This window comes from Rhea americana, unplaced genomic scaffold (genome assembly GCF_003343005.1).
Source record: "Rhea americana isolate MKP2758 unplaced genomic scaffold, rheAme1 scaffold_38, whole genome shotgun sequence".
Taxonomy (NCBI): domain Eukaryota; kingdom Metazoa; phylum Chordata; class Aves; order Rheiformes; family Rheidae; genus Rhea; species Rhea americana.
In genome coordinates this window covers 2,488,412-2,509,849 of record NW_028186512.1, presented here as the reverse complement: position 1 = coordinate 2,509,849, position 21,438 = coordinate 2,488,412, and the positions used below count along the sequence as shown (strand labels likewise).

The 21,438-nt window shown below is 38.9% G+C and overlaps 1 protein-coding gene across 3 annotated transcripts; it reads left to right on the top strand.

Annotated features, from left to right (window-relative positions):
- Nucleotides 1-8,578: 8,578 nt before the first annotated feature.
- LSM6 (LSM6 homolog, U6 small nuclear RNA and mRNA degradation associated) lies at nt 8,579-15,667 on the top strand. 3 transcript variants are annotated; one of them, XM_085313180.1, is made up of 4 exons: nt 8,579-8,660; nt 10,140-10,252; nt 13,779-13,892; nt 15,418-15,667. In XM_085313180.1, the coding sequence occupies exons 2-4, from the start codon at nt 10,159-10,161 to the stop codon at nt 15,450-15,452; spliced, it is 243 nt and encodes an 80-aa protein (XP_085169306.1). In that variant the 5' UTR covers nt 8,579-8,660; nt 10,140-10,158; the 3' UTR covers nt 15,453-15,667. The 3 variants fall into 3 exon arrangements, with proteins under 3 accessions (XP_085169306.1, XP_085169307.1, XP_085169308.1); XM_085313181.1 differs by lacking the exon at nt 8,579-8,660 and adding an exon at nt 8,713-8,780; XM_085313182.1 differs by lacking the exon at nt 8,579-8,660 and adding an exon at nt 9,146-9,225.
- Nucleotides 15,668-21,438: the final 5,771 nt, after the last annotated feature.

Genomic DNA, 21,438 nt, shown 5'->3' with positions numbered 1-21,438 from the left:
GAGGCCAGCGAATGAGCCTCTCCGTAGAGCTGCAAGTAAACAGGACCAAGAAACAAAGAAGAGGAGTAAGTGGCACATAGTACAGATGGGGCACATACTACAGATATAGTTCACCTCCAGTTTTTCCAAAATGCAGAGGGGATTTTGTTTCTCTTCCAAGCAGAATGAAGACAAAGTCCTCTCTTTACGCAGAGCAGAGCAGAGCAATCAGAGCTGTAGTTCTTTAATGATCCAATTCATAGGGATTTACAACCTGCTTTGAAGCAATACTTCCAACACCTTCCTAGCCACAGAAGTCTGCAAGGACTACTGATCAAGTTTTTGTATCATCTTTCCTCTCCTCAGAAGAACCGTAGGAGCCTTTTCAGTTTCACAGTCAGAGGTCTTGTCTGTGCTGAGTGGCTTCTTAGCATTTGCCATTGTTTTGAACATCTATGTCCACTTGCAGGGCAAGGGTGCAGTTTTTAATGAGAGGTGGCCTGGATAGCTACTTTAGATTACTCTCATCTAAACATTCTAGGTAGGATTAGGTGATGGGAAGAGACAGGTGTTGCTTTTACACTAAAGGTCCTACAACTCGTAGGGCTAGTGGAGCTGCACTGATAGCATGGATGGCAGTTTTCCCTGAAAGCTCAAAAACAAAGCACAGATTAGTGAGACAGTTTCCCTGTGTCATTCCTCTCTCGGAACATAATGTTTGTACCTTTTATCACAGATCTAGAAGAGTTAATACATAACCTTCAATATAATTTTATATTTTTCCAGTAATACTTTTTTCTTGTAAAAGCAGTCAAGACTAAAGTATGTAGGAATATTTTCTTGTATGTGTGAACACCAGGGAATCAGAGATGAACACAGCATTTGAGGTTTTTACTACCTTTGAGACTGCTGGCTCTGGAGACTGGGTAACAGGGAAACAGTTAGATCATACTGACAAATCTGTATCTGTACTGTCCTTATTTTTACTAGTGTATCAATTGAAATATAATGAAATTAAAAAGAGAGCTACATAATGTACTCAAATAAAAATTAATTTGTGACTTGGTATGAAACTTAATACCTTTTTTTATTCCTAACAAGACTGTTCACCATGTGTATATACAGTTTCTAGTCCTCCTTTTTGATCTTGCTTTCTTTTTTTTTATCTTATAAAATAATTATATTCAATTTTGATCCCTTAACCTCAGAAGTAGTGATTTTGCAGTCAATGGCCAGGAATTGGGGCCACTGAAAAATACCAGCTCATGAATGCCCCACAGTGACCTAACACTGACATTAAATCACACTTTTTTTCTAAAGAAATTGAACTCTCCAACACTCCAGCTAGTAAAGGCATAGAAAGAACAGAGTCATTATACCATAATTGCCAATATTTAAATATTTAGTAGATTTTTTAAAATTTCCTGCATTAGCAGCAGATTAAATCTTTATGTTTAAAATTACTGAAATCAGGAATATTTGATATTTATATATGTATATCTTTCTTATTTTCCCCATCACTTCCCAAACATTTTATACTAATAAAAATAGCTTCTTCTATCTAACCAAATTTTTGTTAATTAAATGAATGTGGGAATTGAGCCACTGAGGATATAAGTGATTCACCCAAGGTCACCCTGGAAGCCTTTCACACAGCCATATGAGAACACAGATATCCTGAGTTACAACGAACACCTTGCTTCTGTTTCCACTATCCTCACAACAGTAACGTATGTCAGCAGAGCAAACATTGAGGTTGTAGCCTTTACCTGTGGCATCCAGTCTGGCTGAATTCCAAAAAGGTACTCTCCTCATACAAATTGAATCATCTTTGTATACTTATTTTCTAATGTAATTTCATTTTTATGAGTTTTTTTTTTTTTTTTTTTTGCATTTTGGTAATGTCTAAGGAGGTTCTGCATACTGCATACACATACAAGAGCACCAAAAAAAAGGGTTTGCAACTTTACAACTTGAAATCTTGATCTCTCTTTTCATGTTTTCATTTTCCAGTATTTTGTTATGGCATGTTCCAGGGAAAACTCTTCAAATTTCTCAGAGTTATCTACACCTTTTTATATATATAAAGTTGTGGCCTGCATCAATAAAACTCAATTTGCTACTATTAAACTTACTACATATTTAAACTGTGCCAGCTGCTTCATCCAATGAAATACCACTACTGGGTTCAGGCTTATGTATTCCAGTTTCTGGGAGACTGAACATGTGGATGGAAGAAAAAAACAGAACTTATTTTAGGCTTGATTAATCCACTGCTTACTGAAATCCATGGAAAGACTCTAAGATGCTCTTCTAAGGAGCAGCCAACACAGATTTCTTCCATACATGCAGCACCTGTGAAGGTTCAGAGACATGGAAAAATTAGGTTGAGAGGCCAGAAAAAATCAGGTGCTGGCAGATCCTGTTAGTTCCTGAAAAGAGGCTCATGTCTTCATGACTTCATAAGGGTTAGATGATGCTTCTGTCCTGTGGCATCAGCTGGATCAGCTGGAAGTAGGAAGGGTAAGAGCAGGATAGAAAGGTAGCAGAACACTTTTTTGTCTTTCTCCTTCACTGAATTTTGGTACAAGGTATGGATTGGTTTTACCTCACGACTATTTAGAACAGTTCTTATGTTTACTTCCTCATTGCCCTAGATCTGTGTCCGGAGAATTTCTGGGTATCTGGGAACTAACTTTGCAAATGTTTTACATCAGCAGACCAATCTGAAGTAACCATTTCAAGCCCTGTGTCTGTACTTAAACTTGACACTTGATTTTGCAACCTGAAGTCCTGCATTCACATCATCAAACTAGCTATGGAAACATTTACATTGAAGTGTCATTTGGAACTGATACTCCCCAATGGGAAAAGAATAGAGAACATGTGTTTCTATAATGTAAATATTTTCAAAGTCTAAACATAAAGGACTGGGTCCAATTTGATCATATTTTGGAGAGAATCTAGCTAAACATTGCAGAAAAAAATCAAGTGGAGCTTCCAGCCTTTACTAAATATAACATAAAGCACAATTTTTATGTGATCTGTTAAACTACATTTTAACTGAAGAGAAAGTAGGAAAGACAAACATGTGACAAAAGCTAATTATGTCTCTTAATCTGTATTGAAACGCATGAGTATCTTGGGGTGACGAGCACTACATAAGAACCTGAAGAGGACAGGATTTTATTAGGCTTTTCTATCTAAAATCTGTTGCACAGAACTGGTATTTTTTGACTACAGTCCAATTCAAAGATACATTAAATTTTTAATTGAGAACATGGCTGGGAATCAGCAGCTCTGATGATCTTAGCATAGCATGGCAAATAATGTTGGATAACTAAGCCTTCACTTAAGGAAAAAAGTCTCTGATCTTTTTACTGTATGGGCACAGGTACAGCATCACTCAAATGCTGAGGAAGCTTGAATTCTCCCATGCAAAATGCATGTCAAACCCCTTATGGCTCATGAAAAAGCTTATCTATTGGGGGAAGCCAAGGAGAAGGCTCCCAGGAACTTTGAGGGAGTTGAGTGAACTCTGAAAGCTTTGGGGGATCTTCAGAAAGTCTAGCAGAAGGAGAGAAAGCCTCAGGCTGAGTTCCCACATTATCTTCTCTCTCTTGAGCTCCCTGAAGGCCTGCTAAAATGTTTTGATGATCTTCTGAGGTTGGCAGCAGCAGGGCTCCCATGTTACCTGGAAGTTTGTTGATAAGGAAAGGGGGAGGTTCTAGTGTTTAATTTCTGCTACTTCTTCCTGCACCCTTCAATACCTTCATGTCCTGTTCCTTGCTCAGGACATCAGATGACTTCTGACAAGCAAACATTCAGCAAAGAGATATGGCTCTGGAAGAAATAAGAAGTGGACAGAAAGGGTAATTGTTACAGCAATATTAAGGGAGTGGGTCTACCCAAGAAGCATGGCATAGAAGTGTGGTATGGTCAGCTTCCACGGTCTGATGCGTAAGTGCAAAGCTGGCACCAATTTATTCTTTGCATGTAGCACAGTTTCAAACAGTACAAGGTGAGAAAGAGAACCCTCAGCAAGTTGTACCCACCAGCTTGAAATTAGCTGGAGGCTGGAGGTCCACAGAAATGTGGGGGATGCTAATCCCCATTCTCCTGGCACAGGAGCAAATTCAGGATTGAAAAGCACCCAGACTATTCACTATGAAGCAGCTTTCTTATTATCAGATTGAACAGCACAACATATCAGGGTGCTCAGTTCTCCCTTAGGAGAAAGCATATATGGAGCTTTCCAGATGCAAAGTATGTGGAAAGAAACCATACCTAAGAGTCTTGTCCCGATTTTGCTTTTGTCCTGGATTTGATATTTCTGAAAATTTTTAGATGAAATTTCAGTACAGCAAAGTCATTGGCAAAATTCCACTGACTTCAGTGCGAGCAAAAACTCAACTTCAGTCTCTCGAACTCTAGAAATGCAATATAGTGTTGACTTCAGTGCCCTCAGAAAACCCTGCGATTACAATGTTAATCTTGAAATCTTGCAAAGCTTCTCCACCTTGACACTATCCCATGGAAGTTGACTTGTCCTTCTTCCGGCGTGCTCTCAGAGACTCTATACAAACACTAATTCCCTGGATTTGGAATTGATTCTTGGCCCCTTAATCTGGTGCATCTTTTTTAGACTTTTTTTTTTCTTTCTAATCTAAGGATGTACCAAATTTGATGGTTAAAATCTTGGCATATGCCATGATTTTGAAGAGAATATGTTTGTCCTCTGTGACTCAATCTTCAGTTGAGAATTGTTTACTGTATCTTCTTTCATCCATTGGATTACAGCCTGGGATTATTTAGCTTGAATTCAAAGTCAGCCACAGACATTCTTCTGCCATCTGGATTGTTGTTCTTCTGCATTTAATTTATGTAAAGTTCTATTCACAAGAACCGGAAGAATTGGGCAATTTTTTAAACACGTTGTGTTATATAGCCATCTTGCTCTATGGAAATGCTTTTAATTCAAGGAGCTGGGGAAGGAAAATCTTCCTAACTTTGAAGCAGTTTTTATTGCATTAAAAAGAAAGAGCAAGACTGTCAAATATCATTTCATTTTTAAAGGTTTTAATTAGGTCCTTTGAACAAAGATTCCGCAATGCTTTGCTTTTCAGAGTTAGCAATAGTGTAAGTTCCACAGACTTCCATCATTAGGTTCAGTTGACAAAGGCCAACACAACTCTTTTCTTTGTAACTTTGTAACCATTTATGCTTGAGGTGAAGATGTTAATATGGAAATTTTGTGAGCTGGGAATGACTATGAACTCAATCATTGTAATTTATGACCTTTCATCTAAGGCCAAATGTAAAGGCAACTGCAATTGTTCTATATCTCAAGGCCAGCACATAGCAGATGTATGAAATTTGGAGTGTTAGACATAAACTTTTATTACCAAATTATAAATAATTTCTACCACTTACAATGTTCACCTTTCAAGTTCATCTTGATTAAAACGCAAGGGCAGCATCTCACTGATTTCAGTGAGTTATGAAGCTCAGAAAGCTCTGTTGTAGTACACTGTGAAAGAATAAAGCAATACAGTATTTAAAGGAATCTACTGATAGCAAACTCTGAAAAATTTTAAGATCTAAATCCTTTTCCATCTAGATGACTGAAACAAAATAGGATAGACTCATTAGCCAATGGGGTCTTACTTTTATTTTCACTCTTGAAGCCTTGAAATCTTTAGAGACTCCGTTGAATGTGGATGGTCCCTTTGAAGACCACCTTCCTGAGGTCATTTCAATTTTGTCATTCAGGAAACAGAACATTCTCTGGGTTGTGCATTAACAGATGTTATTACATAATCTTTCTGAATGTACAAGAAAGGAATTTTCCAGGTGCAAATCACACTACTACGAACTGCTCAGCAGTATACATCTTATTGCACGAAGGTCAATTCACCACTAAGAATAGTGTGTGAGATTGCTTTAAGATGTAAAGCAAACCACAGAAGACTAAGATTTGGGATCCTGACTTGATTTCAAGCCATGAATGAGGGAAGCTAAGGATACAAAATTCTTACAATCTTAATTCCCATAACTCAAAGTAGACATGTTTATAAGCTTAATAAAGTATTAAGCAGGAAATTACAAGGATTTTGCTAACTGGCATCAAACAGCAAAAAGTATCCATACACATGCAAACTATAGCTACACATATATGCCTAAACTAACTGGAAAGGAGCCTGTTGGGCACTAGACAAAAATAACTCAGCAGTGACGAGCAAAAAGGAAATACAACCTCCAAAAAAAAGAAAAAAAAATAAAACAAAAAAGGAAGGCTCTCAAATCACAAAATATCCCTAGCCAGCCTTGCAAAATTGTAATGAAAATTTACCAGTCCAAGCATGAAATCTAGTTGCCCAGACTTTATCAATAATAATAAAATAATAATGAAAAACAGAATACTTCCTCATCAAAATATTATGCACTGAAGCCTGGCGGCCAAATTAAACTTTGTAAGCCTGCTCCCGTAGTAACTATTTTAGGCTCCTTTTCTGCTTCAAGTGCTAGATATAATCAAGCACAGTTGGATCCTCCTGATTAATATGATGGTTGCCTGGCAACGTGGTCACCATGTGGCCCTACTTTCCTGACCATGCCTCTTCTTGAACTCTAGGACAGTAAGGTGAACTTTACTGGGTTTGAAGGCCTTCCCTTTTAAAGCTCTTTAGCCTAAGCTTGGGGGGGGGGGGCAGGGAAAGGTACTGAATGTGTTAAAAAAGAAGATAAACAACTCTAGAGGGAAGACAGCAAAACATTTACTAATCCGTATTCTGAAAAGGCATAGTACATTTTCTTTGTATCATGAGAATTAATAGTTTTACTAAGATATTAAATCAATAATGGAAGAATAAAAAATCCAGTTCAGAAGTTTTCACAGATGATTAACTCCTGTCATGGTACTAAATCCCTAAAAAAGAAAGGACTTCCCAGACATTATGGTGATAGCTAGAGGAAAGGGGAAAAGATGGGTGAGGGAGAAGTAGAAGACAAGTTCCACTTCTTGTKTTATTGTATTCTTTTCAGGTGACATTGGGGGGAAAAAAACCACTTAGCTTCTACATTCATTAATTCACCTGTAAAATGAATTGAACAACACTTTCCTATCCAGAGTTGTAGTACAGATAGCTACACTGAAATCTGATAAGGCCTATGTAAGACAAGATCATTTGGGAATAAATAGAATCTCATTATAGTAGAACAGAATTATATACTGGATCATATCATTTTTCCATAAGAAATCAATGAGATTATTTTCTGGTATAAATATGAGCAAGATATATAAAAATGCATCTTCATTAACAAATCAGAATTTAGGTTATAAACTATCAGTAGACTCGAAAGGTGAATCACTTGCAGAACATCCTGATAGATTTTGGAGGAGTTTTATGAGAAATCAATAACAGTTTTGCGTTGTCATAATTCTAAAATAGATATGAATACAGCATTTAATAAGACAGAGTTTCTCATAATATAAAACAGAAACAGAGTAACCTATAATCTCACATTTAAGAAGCTTCTTCCTATAGTCTTAGTCACGTTCAACAGATCAAGAAAAATATGCACACTGGAGTCATGATAATTGGACGCCCCGTGCCCCTGTTCAGGTGCATGCATTATTTTCCCTGCGTTAATGAAAGAAGCAAAAATTACAGTCATAGTTAAAAGGGAAGGAGAAGCGAGAACTCTAATGGGCGATTTGCTGGTAAGCTTTCCTGAGTGCGAGTCAAAGGTGTGGACATCTGGCGATGAAGCTTCCTGAAACAGCTCAAATCAGAAGCTGGAAAACTTTGTATTTGCGTGTAGTGCAAGAACAGTTTGAAACGTGCCCAAGATTCCACTTTTCATCCTGCTTGGGAAAAACATAAAGAGGGTCATTGCTGCTTGAGCTCGCCAGGTCACAGGACTGACATGTATCACCAGCAGGAACGGTGACTTAGATACAGAAAAATGAAGCCCTGTACACTGGACAAACTGGATAGAGGAGAGACAACAGACAGCAGCTATCCCTGCTCATCTAGTGATAACCAACTGCCTGTATCGATCTTTGCATCTCTAGCTTTGTGAAAGCAATTCTGATTATTCAAAAAATGCAGTTAGAAAAGTACTATAACAAATGGCCCTGCATAGGTGCTAGCGACTAACCTGGCACAGCTAGAAAAAGCCTAGGAGAGGCTCCTCCAAGATAAGCTCGAGGCACTTGGCGGGCTAAGAGATGTGCACCGCAGAGAGAGCTCGGAGCGGGCTCCCCAGCGCTGCCGCGCTCGCTCCCGATACGCCCCGCTGGTAAACACGGCTGGGTTTCCAGCGCTCGGCACGGTCCTCTCGGCCGCCGCCGGCTAAGGAAACGGAAGGGGCTTCTGCAGCGCCGAGCACCGCGGCGGCGGGGGGTGGGGGCAGTGGAGGGGGCTTTCCCAAGGTCTAACGGCTAACGGTCAACGGCCGGGGCTCAACGGTCGCGGGCAGTCACGCACAGGTGAAAGGGCGCCGGGTCGCGCCCCCCCACCCCCGCGTGAGGAGGTGCCGCGCGGCCCGTCCCRGCCCCGCCTCCCCTCGCCAAACGCGTTTTCGCGCCGGGCGTGTTTTGTCCCTGCCGCCGCGCCGTAGCGGGGCGGGGTCGCTCGGCCGCGAGCAGCGGGAAGGGACGCGGGCGGCGCGCGGCGGTGAGTGCGGCGGCCGTTGCCCCCCCCCCCCCCTCCCTTCTCCGCCCCAGAGGGGCCTCGGGGCCGCCCGCGGCCGGCGCCTCGGCCTGGAGCAGCGTAGCGAAACGGCAGGCTGACCCGGTAACCGAGCGGCGCCGGGAGGCTTTTCCCGGCAGGGTCTGTGCGCGCACGGTGTCATCCGCGTTGTTTTCCCGTTACATCCACGCAGGATTTGTTCCCCCGCCCCGTTCCCCGCCGTTCCGGCAGGAGCTGGGAAAACGAGCGCCTCCAGCCTGGCTTCTTTCGGTCGGCGCTGGGCGGTCTGGTGCCGGACGGCGGTTCGAGGCGCTCTGCCTCGCTCCAGCGCGCCGCAGCGGCGCTTCCCGTCGCGCTCGGGATTTCTGTCATCAGCCTTTCTTCAGAAATAGTTCCCAGCGCGTGTATGTTACCAAAAGCCGTTTTCTACAACATATATGCTGTCAGAGTTGACAGCTGGTAGAACAACTAGCAATTCTAGTTGTTCTTAAACACACACAAAAGCAGCAAGTAAAAACAAAAACTGTGAACCCGTAGTAGTGATAAATTGGTAAGTGTAGTGAAAGCAGATCTTGCCCAGTTCTGTTCCTATTCAGGCAATGTGCCTGACACAGTACAAGCTATTTCAAAGCATACTGGTGCGAAAGCTTTATCTATAAGATSCTATGCAAACAAGTATTATGCTGTAAATATCACATGAAATTGTAAGGTGCATGTTAATATGAAAACGATCAAAAGTCTCAAAATCCTCACATTGATGGACTGTCTTGTTGCAACTTGCCACAGAAATCGAACAGCAAAAGGCTGACGTAGTAATGGTGTCAACTCATCATTCCAACTATTTTCTGCAATTAATTTAAAATGCAGAAGAGCTGGTACTTAAACAAAATGACYTAAAATAAGATTAAAGCAGAAGTCAAGCAATACTGAACTAGGGCCTCATAGCAAACTCTGCTTGTATATTGTACCATGACTTTTTAAACCACAGCATTCTTTCAGGCTTTTGCACAAGTTATTTACAGTGCTTAATTCTAAACTTACTGAAACTTAACTGACTTGTTTGAAGTCATGCTTTCAAATTTATTTTCTCATATTTATGTAACTGAGATCAAATATATCAAATTGTTTCAGCTCAAACTTATGTATGTAGAACATGTACTGGCTTCCTTTTCCCATCCCTCAAAGATAGGAACCAGTTACTAATTACTCAGTAATTTTAGTAAATCCATTTCAGCAAAGAAAAATCAAGGCCTTTAGCTACATTGAAAGTTTACAAGATGCACAGCCTGGCATCTTGTATGCATTAAATCAAGGATTCCGGTCAAGACTTTTGGAAGTTATAAAAATGTCAGATGGAAAGTTTAATGCCATGTCTCTGTTGCCCCAACAAGATTAAAAAGTTTAAAGTCTACATTTGAGTGTGTTACTTATCCAAATGTTTCTTCCCCGTTCTTCTCTTCTCAGCCTATCAGGGCAGATCAAGATGAGTCTACGGAAGCAAACCCCTAGTGACTTCCTAAAGCAAATCATTGGACGGCCAGTTGTYGTAAAATTAAATTCTGGAGTTGATTATCGAGGTAAGTTCTCCCTCTGTCTCCCACATTGAGTAAATTCTATGATATCTTTGTCTGGGAAGAGTGGAACAGATGCAGTGCTTTGTAAAAGCAAAGCAGTTTGACCCAAATTCTTGGAGTACATGAATATAGATCTCAGAAGATGATGTAAGAAAAAAGAAAAAGATCAACTCTGAAGAAACTAATGAAAAGGAGGTAGATTTAGAGATTAAAATAACTTACCTAAATCATTAGAATCCTTAGTCACRTATCATTAGACTAGAGCTTTAAAATGATTCCAAGTTTCTAAACTGAGATTGACTTGAATTGCAATTCCTGAAATTTCCAGGCAGTCCCCTTTGCAGTTCTCAACTAGCCTGCTTGGTTTAAACTATCCTTTTCCTTCACCCTCCTGTTCTCCAACTCCTCATACACCTTGGTCCAGAAGAGCATTGAGCAGTAAACCTTGCCTACCGAGCTACTAAACAGTCATACATGAGAGGTAAAATGGAGTTATTTACATTCATTCTTAAACAACTGCCTAGACTTGTGTTGCATCAAGACTCATGGAAGCGAAGAGAGAGCTTTTTTGGGTTCAAAAAACTGTATCTCCATATCGCCTATATCTCCAATGTGTTTTAAAACAATACAGCAGGTTTAATCCAGTATTCTGTAGCCCCCTTGTAAATCTTTCTGAGCTGTACGTAGAATTGTAGTTTTCTTWAGTAGTAAATGAAACCTCTCTGTTCAGGTAAGTGTCCTGTTCCTTTTAGGATAAGACTGTCAGCTTGTCAGGCTGTTTTAATAGGATTCAAAATTAAACTAAAACTTTTCATGCATCTCCTCTTAAGCACAAGTTAGGCATTTTATTATGGAATAACTTAAATGTTATGGACCTGCTACAGATCACTACTTCAGAGGGGTCATTCAGTTGGCTTCAGCTTTGTGCTTGAGAGAGGAGACTTGCTTGTGCTGTTAAAGAATCTCTGTATTAGGACAGTTTTTAATTGTGATTGTTCACTGACAGGGCAAGCAGCACCTTCTGATTTCTTTTTAGTGTCCGTCTTGGGCAGTGATATTTGCAGTCTGTTATTTCTTTGAGATCCGCATATTCTGAGTGCTTCTAGGTGGGATCTGTGGCTGAAAAAGTTCACTGTTTCTCATCTGTCTTTTGYCCTTCTTGCAAGGGACTAGTAACAGCTGATTAAAGTCAACTAAAGCAAGTCATCATCTACCTAAAAGTACAGGGCTAAACTGGGTTTAGTTTTTGCATAYACTATTTTCTTTATGAACTATTTTCTTTTGGTACCTTTTCCCCAGTAAGATGCATCTGTAGTTGCTGTGGATAAACCACTCAATCTTCATTAGGCCTGGGACTCTACTAGTGTAGTACGCCTACAAAGAGTTGACCAATTTATGCAGCACTACTTGGCATGGGATTTTTTTTCCTGTTCTCCTTATTTATTTCCTCTGTTCTCCTTCCTTCCCACCAGCAGCCTCTTTTACTGTTATCCTGCCAGAGTGCAGTTAAAAACAGTAGGTTGTTCTCATTTGAAAAATACACACTCAATTCATTTTCTATAGAAATCCAACATTTGTTTAAAAAAAACCCAAACATAAAAAAACCCAGCATCCCAGGCTTTTATTGCAGATCTATCTCGGTTCTGCCTTGAGGCTGTGTTGCTAATTCTGTATGTATGCCACCACACATGCAAACGTGACCTAATACAAGTGTTGCTGTGTAGCTGTAAAATACCTTGATTCTGTGCCAAGGACATGCACATGTCTAAGGAAAAAAGCCTTAGGAAAGTTCACAGGTAATTAGTGGTAAATTAATATGTATAATTTGTATGTGTAAAGATGGGTATGTGTATGGAACTGAAGATAAAGTACTAACGTGGGTRGGCTATGACAATATTTGATGCCGTTACTGGCCTGAGAGTAGAGAAAATAGAAGGGAAGGGAGAAGAGTGAAACAAGCATGAAGGCACTCTAGGAACAAAAGAGTTTGAAAATACTGCCATTTATGGCCTAGTGAATAATAGCTTAAAAAAACACTCCAATTACAAYTTTGGACAGAGTTTTTTGCTTACTATTGTTACTTGGAGCACTTGGGATTACTGGTGTGAAAGAGTTCTAACTTTCATTTTGTTTGGTTTTTTGTGCATTTAATAGCACTTAGTGAGCAGTCATTTCTTCCTGTTTGTGTGGCAGCAGACTAAAGAAWAACTCATACAGGAAAATAACATTCCCCCAAACGTTACAGGTTAGCAGGAGAACTTAAATTTTTAATTATTTGATGGAAGATATTACAGTAACACTTTTGAAAAATAGGACTATGTCCTAGAGGAGGATTCTGACTGGAGTTCTCCCTTGTTCTCCAGGTACAGCCAATACACAGTATTTCTCAAATTTTAATGCAAAGTGAATAAATTAGATGCTTTTCAAATAAAGAAAAATATAACTTTAGTAGTATTGTCTGTGTGCAAAGATGAAGTGGGAAAAATACACAGGCAAGACTGAGATCATAAAAACAGCTTGTTACAAGTTGTTTTTTGTGCATGATTAACAATGCATTCTCTGACCAATTCTTTAATTCTTTATATCTGTTTACCCCCACATTCAGTTCCTTACATAAATCTGTTTGTTCATCAGATAAGTTGAATTTGTAGGTGGCTGTGGTTCTGATTCATTGCAATGCCCTTACAGGTGGGTATAAATACTGGAGAGGGATTTTGAATAAGGAATGTGCCMCCATACTGCCAGCACATAGGAAGCACTGTTTGAACAAAATACAGCATGAACAGGGGCTACAAGAAGAAAGAATATAAATACTTCTCTTAAAAACAGTGCTATCAAAGTGTTCATTTTCTTGACCAAAACAGTATCAAATATTACAAAGGCAGAGAGTGTTTTTGATATGCAGTAATTAAACAGTATAATTTTATATTTGTTGGAAGATTTCAGTATTGTTTGAAAAAACTTTGCCTGTTGAAAATTATGTAGAATTTTTTTTTGCACGGAAATAAAGACTTGCAGCCAATGTTCTTGTAGATCTGTAAGCATGAAAATACGAAATATAAAAAACTTCATGGTGTCCTTTATTAAAAGGGCTATTTTTCAGATAATTAGCTGACAAATGTTGATGAAAACTCAATTTACAGGGTTTTGTCCTTAGTTTAGTCAGTTACAGCTATCTTCACAGGTTTTTTTCAGGTAAGTGACTTAAAAACACAAGCAAGAAGGGACTTCTCAAACTTTCAAAGTGGAAATCTTTGAGCTTCTTCAAGTCATGCCTTGATGATCTTCCCTCGCCTCTTCATTCCCCCCATCCCATATYAAGTGATGATTAAGCCTGGGATTCCTCACTCCTATCTTAAGAGTGTTCTTAAAAGAATTATGTGGAGAACCAAYTGTCTTGTCTGGACAAGGTTGGATTTTTATTTTGTTAGGAAGATACGATTTTTTTTCTGTACTGTTAAAATCCCATGCATTTTTAAGATATGTTTAAGTTGATACGCGTTTCAGGTGTTACTGTTACTCTGTTCAGGTGTCCTGGCTTGCCTGGATGGGTATATGAATATAGCTCTGGAACAGACAGAAGAATACGTAAATGGACAATTAAAGAACAAGTATGGAGACGCATTTATCCGAGGAAATAATGGTAACTTTCTCCCTGTATTATTGCTTATAAGAAGATAATGTTTGTTTAATTCTAAATTTGAGGAACGGTTGAAGTGGCTGCCTGTAGACCTTCTTGGAAACCTTAATGTATTTATTTTCTGAAGTGGCTCTTTTCAGTGTCTGTGCTCCTCATCATTCCCATGTTCATTTTTCTCTCTGAAGTTCTTTTAGAGAAGCAAGCTCTTTTCTAGCCTTCCTTAGAACTCGGTTTCCTCCTTAGAACTCAGTTTCCTGTTGTCTGGCAGGTTTATCCTTGTGTACTTATTGCCTGCTTAGGTGGCATCTGCTCCATAGATGTTTCTGAGTTTTGCTAAGTAAACTATTTTACAAATTTATGATACGGTAGAGTATGATACAGAAAATCCTGCTAATAGCTAGACTTCAGTATCAAGCCTTTGAATGTCCCAGTGTAGTGGGTAGATTTTACTCCACTTCCAGAACAATTAACATCCTGCTCCACTATGATACAGACTTGCTTTTAATTATAGATTAACAAGTAGCCCAGGCTGCTGAAATGGGACTATGGTGTCAGATCCTTAGTTGGGCTGTAATAGCAGGCATGCCAGGGAGAAGAATATCTAAAAACAAACAGAAATTCACGAGTCAGATGTGAAGAAACTGGTGGAGAAGGTAAATGAAGCAGAGTTGGACTAAGCCGTTTGAGAAGAAAATGAAGGGAGGGAAAGAGGGAATAAAAACAACCAAGAACTGAATTCCATTGTACATAAGAGAGTCAAGGAGAATGTGGTACCAGTGTGAGAGACGTKATTCTGTCATGGAAAGAAGAACAATCCTTGAGTAAGGCCAAGGTTTTTTGCAAGGAGTTTGGATTGTTAAGGTAAGGAGTGCAGTGACAGAGAGCTCGAGAATCAATTATGGAAATAATCTATTATAAAAAAAACAAATGGGTGAGAGACAGAAGACTGAAGAATGGGCTGAGAAGAGAAGTTAGACATCACAGGTATATTAGTATGATTTCTATAATTTCCTGTTGTGAGTATTCAAAATGCATTTTTCATGGTTCTAACATGAAGGAAAAACTTTCTTAGAAARCATATGGGAAATAATGTTCTGGTATTGCCAGTAAAGTAGGTAGAATGTCAGCTGTTATCATTAGCTTTGCCATAAATGCTTGGGATTTCCACCTTTTGTTGGAAGATCAGAACTTGTGTGTCTGACATCCTTAATCTCTATGCTTAGAAATTCTCATCCACTCCTCAGTAATGCTGCATGGTAGCTGACTGTAGTTTCCCTCTGTTCAGCCTACATCTGTTGGGGTTTACAGTTTGGCTATGAATATAATATTAAAGCAAAATTATATGTAATGTGTAATTTTTATAGCATTTCTTGAAACCTGATTTTACAAGTTTCCTATTTTCGTGCTGAATGGGATACATTATGCTTTTATTTTACCAAGTATTGAAAATCAGATATTCTAAATGAACAGGCTTTTGTACCTTATCTACCAAGGCACTCTTACGTGTTTCACTTTCTCCTTTTCACAGTACTGTATATAAGCACACAGAAGAGGAGGATGTGAAGATGCCAGAAGGAGGCTATTTTGTAGATCTGAACCTCTCTGAATTGATGAGCCCTATTTGATCTGTAGCTAATAATTCACAGGTGAAACACACAGGTGTTTTTTTTTTTAAATAAATGTAAACCAGTGTAAACTTCTGGAATGTTATTGTTTCAGTTTCAAGGCATTGCTTTGTTTCACTGTACAGAAAAAAAATAAATGTGAAGTATGTAGTAGTGCTGTGAGATTAATTCAAAGCAACAGCTTATTTGATTGGAAAGTGAGTGCAGTATAATTGCAAATTGGAGCCTTGAACTGATGGCAAAACAATAGTTTAACAGAGATTAGGAAGAGAAACTARTATTTTGGTGAAAATGATGTGTCCCTTTTAAAACTGACCCTCTGTTTTCCAAATACCAAACTCTACTAAGAGTCATTGGGTAAAAAGTTCAGTTGCCGACTGTTAAATTAGCCAAGAAATCTTGAACTGTGGATTTGAATCAGGGGAGGTAACAGTGACACTTCAACAATAGGAGTGAAGAAAGAATTGAATCAAATGGAAGAAAAGCCCTAAGGGTTAGTGCTGTGCGAGTCAGTCACCAGTGAAAAAGCTCTCAGCTGGAATGCCAACACAGCCAGCTCCATGTCCTACTGCTGCTTCCCACTACTTCTACACCACCCCCATGCAGTTACTTTTTTTTTTTTTTTTTTTTTACTTTTTTTTTTTTTTTTTTTTAAATTTTTTTTTTCCTTCTTCTTTTTTATTTTTTTTTTTTAAAAATTTTTTTTTTTTTTTTTTTGCTTGTCTCTGCAAAACACAAAGAACTGCTTCAATAAAAAACAATTTTAACTAATATCTAAAGCTATTCTGAAAACAGATGGGGAGTGTAAAAAAAAAAGGGGGGGGGAGAGAGAAAACTTATGTAAACATATCACATATATCCTGTTTAGATAGTCCATTCTTACTCTCCTATCTCCTTCCCCCCAACCTAGTACTATACATACTCTTTCTGTACATGCTAGTCAGAAATGTGAATGCCTATATTGAGCTCAGTGAGTAAATCCAGTTCCGTTTTACATAGCTGCTTCTACCAATTTGTAAAATTCCTTTTTCTCCTTTTATTTGCAGTCAGCTAAGAAAAAAAGCATGGATGTTCAGTTACTTCTTAGTCCAAATGACATTACACTTAATACCAAGACTTTCAGAATGTTTTCTTATTGCTCAGGACAAAGTTACAACTTAGGGTAATATGCCTTATGGTGAGGTTATTTGCCAATTTTTTAATGAGTTTTCTGAAGCCCTGCTTTATTCTTTGGGCAGTTTGTGTTGCCTTTGGAAACAAAAAATATTTCGAATTGTGGATGACTGAAGACAATTGTGTGAATTTAACACTGGTCCATTCTTTGCAAGTACCAATAGCTCTAATGCAAGTAAGATATTGTAACATTTCAATTATCTAAGAGAAGGAATGCAGGTTGCTTTTTTTTTCTTAATGATCAGTATAATTCAAAATTATTTTACAATTAATAGTTAACCTTTCTACATTAAGTAATTCAAAAGCCTCTACAGAGCACACAGATAGAGATGCCACTTTACAATATGCTTCAATAATTAATGATTTTTGACAAGAGTTTGAAAAGGGTCCAGGAGGCAAGTACAAATCACCAATTTGCTCTTCTGTAAGTGGCTTCTTTAAAAGAGAGAAAGATGTGCCTCCAAGAGGAGCATACAACTTCTCATTTGTTTTGTCATGTATGTATATCTGGCAGGTTACTGTGTCCCTTCATTCCCTGTTTTAAGAGTAGTTAATGCTGTTTATTCTTTCTCTCTTCCTCCTCCACCTTTCTGCCCCTTTTCCAGCTACCCAACTGTGGCTACATATTTTGTGTAGCGTTTGCTTTATTCTAAAGACTTTGCATCCCTAAATTTGTAATTGCAGTTCTGTTTTTACAAGCCTAGTTACAGAACAGCTTTCAAGTGYGATCTGCTACTTCAAAAGGTAGTTCTGAAATGTCATCTAAATACATGGTCTGCTCACCCATATTAAACACTGAACTCCATAAATACTTTGTACTTTAAATGCTGAGATTTTTTAATGTAATCTAGATCATGAAGTTACTGTTACCTCAGTAGTGAAAAATGTATCCRGCACTACTCACCATGTAAAGTGGTAAGAAATTTCATGTTAAAGAGGAGCCATTACAATCCATATTTAAATTTCAAAAAAAAAAAAAAAAAGGGAATTAAACATCTAATTTGCACAATTGCTGACCTTTATGTACATACTGCATGCCTTAAATCAATTTTCAGCCTCTACATTGAAATTAAATGAACATTTAATCTTGTTTTCAATTATAATGCTTGGATGTAGTTCATTTTAAGTTGGTTAGAACATTCATCTTGGATTTATTTTACTTATCTTTTAGATTTTGTTTTGACTTACTATATGTTCTGCATCACAACATACCTGTTATAAGTAAATCAAACACTGGACAGTCAGTATCCAACATTTAAATTTTAAGGTGAACTATCCCATTATATAGGTATGTAAACATGAAAAGTAGAGTAGTATATTTCAGAAACTCTCAATATTTAAAAAAGAATCAGTCTAATTTACAAAATTCTTTCTGTTGAGAGAAGGACCAACAGCAACTACATGGGTTTTCTATACTCTTACAAGTGTTCTTAAAAGCATATCTTCACACACAAAGACGGTATTAAATACTAATGCTCATGCTCTTCATGTTACTTAGTTTACTATATTGTAATGCTCTTGCCCCAGTATTTGTGTAAAAAGCAATTTTCCTTGTGGACTGAGCAGACAGTATATCATAATTAAGCTGAAAAATATCTAGCATGTCTAGGTCAGGGCTGAAAATGACACATTCCTGTAGCAAGTTAAAAGCATTTGTCCATAGGTAAAATCACTTGTCTTAGAAAAGAGCATCCAAAAGATGTACATAAGTAGTACTTCTATGTGGTGGGATCACTTCAGAAACTAAGGCCATTCAGCCATTGTGCCCCTCCTAACTCATTTTCAAGCTTTCAGTTCAGGCAGCCTCTAGGAAGAACAGTAACCCTGCCTATGCTAAATCCTCACATCCAGTGTAAAAGTCAAAAGTCTCATAAAAATCAAAATTGAGAAGACAAACGAAGTTGTATCTCTTTGCACAAAAGCCTGGCGAGGAGTGACAAGGCGCCCTCTTCTATGGAAGCCAAAGAAAGCAAGACAGGAAGAAGGGACTAATACTTACTGGGTGGTAGAGGAGTCTGGGCACTCAGAAGTCAGGTTACTACTAAGGCCTGCAGCACCCTTGAGTGCCCCTATATAAAGGGAACAGAGCATGCTAGGAAAGGATTGCTTTAAAGGCATATTCACTGATGACCTGTCAGTTTTACAATTTGTTTGCCACCTGGTTCTTAGTTCAAAGGGAATTGTATGAAAACTGCCCTGTACGTTACTTATTTGAATTCTTTGCATTTTTTTTATGATGTTAAAAATGACAAAACAGCTACCCAGAATCCATTCGGATAGTATTTGCTCATTAAGTCTTAAGGTTCATACCTAGTTCTAAAACAGGTTTTGAAACACCCTTAGCCTGACAACTCTAGATTTCTGCTGCATTGTTCACAATAGTCAAAAATGTGTGGAAGCGTTTGCAAGTTGGCAGTCTTAGAACATTTGAATGATGGTACCAAAGCAGTGTCTGCCTCTCCAGTGTGCCAACCCATGCCTGCGGCTAGTTCCAGCTCATTGTCGTTTCTGAAAGCAAATAAATTGCAGAGCCAGTAGTTTTAAAGTCTGAAGTTTCTGTGCGAAACTGTTCTCCAGGGCAGAGATTTTGGACAGAAGTAAACTTTTCCTGACCTGTGCAGGTTATAGTACCAAATCACAGGGGTTTTTAGGCTGAATTTTTAAGCGAATGAGGCCACATTATATGTTGCATGTGTGTCTGTGTGTCAGTTCATTTCCACCAGTAATGTGAATCTGCTTGCCAACTTCAGCGCAGTTTGATAGAGGAATAGCAACAATAAACTGGCTAGAAATGGAAAGTCTTGCTAATAATGCTTTTACTAGAAGGACAGTTCCTTCCCTCTAAACAGGTATCAGAAACATCCTCTCTCCCCTGCTCTTAGACACAGAGCCACAGACATGCACAGATCAACCTCGAGACGCCAACTGGTTGGTATTATTCTTCATTCTGCCTATGGAACTACTTTGTTAATCTCTCTTCCGCTCTATTTAAATGTTGGATACCATGGTTAGTTTTAAAGATGATACGAAATTTTCTTAAATAAAATAGTGCTTCCTAGTTTGTTGGTTTAATGATCAGTTCCTTGCGATCTAGATTTAACTAACCATTGCCACCTCCAACCTCTGAACTTGTTGATTGATCTGGCCACTTGTCTTCAACGCCCAAAACATTGTTTCAAGGAGGTGGGTACTGGCTCAACAGAAGAACTGCTTACTGGTTATAACCCTGATTGTTGTGCAGTATCAAAGCATTTCTCAACCTGTCAGTGAAGCAACCAACTTGTGTGACAGCACTGTGTTGTTTACATGCATGCCTGTGTTACATACTGTTCTCCACTGCAGCTGCAGCACACCCACTGCCTCTGTTGTGCCCCTGATGATGTGAAGACACAGAAGCAGTCTGTAAGAAGGAGAAAGTTTCTGCATCAAAGAGCCTGGAACTGATTCACAATCTTCCTATGCACTATATTGATGAAATTTCAAGTTATGTGGTCTATGGTTTATCTCAGTTATCTAGCTATTAGAGAGCATGCACTTTTATTCACTAATACTGTTTTAAAATCCTAGCTGAGGGTTTGTTTTCCTCTCTTCTAGAAATCTGCTACATAAACACTGCTGAGAAAACAATTAACAGGGTGTAAATTGTCTTGTATTCCCTTCTCCGAGCCAGCTTCCTACTCACACTGAAATTTATGTCAGGAAAAAGCCAAAATTCTCTCTAATGACAGTAGTGACATGTGATCTTTTCTTGCCTGTGTCTGGGCCCCATTGTCAGTGATATGCAGAGCCTGGCTGAGCTCACATGACTSTAGTAGGTCAAAGCACTGTCCAGAAAAGGCTGAGGCAATGCTGTCCTGTTGGGTAATGTAACCAAAGGCTATGGAGAGGACTGTATTTCTTATTGGAAACATATGCCTGTCATCTGGCATTAGAACTTGCAGTTCGAGGCTGCTGGTAGGTGCTCATGTCATCGTAATGACTGTGACAGGATTTTTCCATCTGTAAGTGGAAGATGATTGTAACATTTGGTTTGGCTGCAGCTTTGAAACCACTGAGTTCTCGGCTTCAGAGCAAACAGTGAGGATGAACTCTGCATAAGACTGTTTCAGATCAGCCCAGCAATTAGAGCTGGATCCATGCAGCACTGTGCAGATCTCTCAGAGCAAATTCTGGATTAAGCTGGTATTCCTGCATGTAATACCTGCATGGCAATGTGCAGCCTTTAGCTACAGTTCGCTCCAGCTTCAGAAGTGAGCTGAGCCACTTCAGTGCTGTCTTATATCCTACACTGTTACAGCTGAGTTGGTTCTGGATCAAATTTGTTAGAAGATATTCTGCTTTCTCTTGGTATCTGTGTGGTAGAGGCACAGCCTCATGATCCAGAGTGCTGACTTTGAGCAGCAGCTCTAGATCTGAACACCTGACACTGCTGCTTCRGGCTTCACTTTTCCTGTGCTGGTTTACCCTCAGGTAAAAGCCACTGGAGAAATGAACCTTACTGGAAATTGCATACTGAAAACTTCTGCTCCGTGCACAGCAGCAATTGAAGACCATGCAGTGCTCTAACACTGCACTGTGGTTCAGTGACAGACACATACCTAAAATATTATTTTCAGATCTTGTCACTCTGTATCAGAATGGCTGCAACAGGTTGGGTGGGTTCAAATGTTTTCCCTGCAGATTGTCAGAGGACTGGCAGTGCTTCTGCATTACACTGGAATTAAAAGCAAGGAATAGTTTAATTTAGGAAT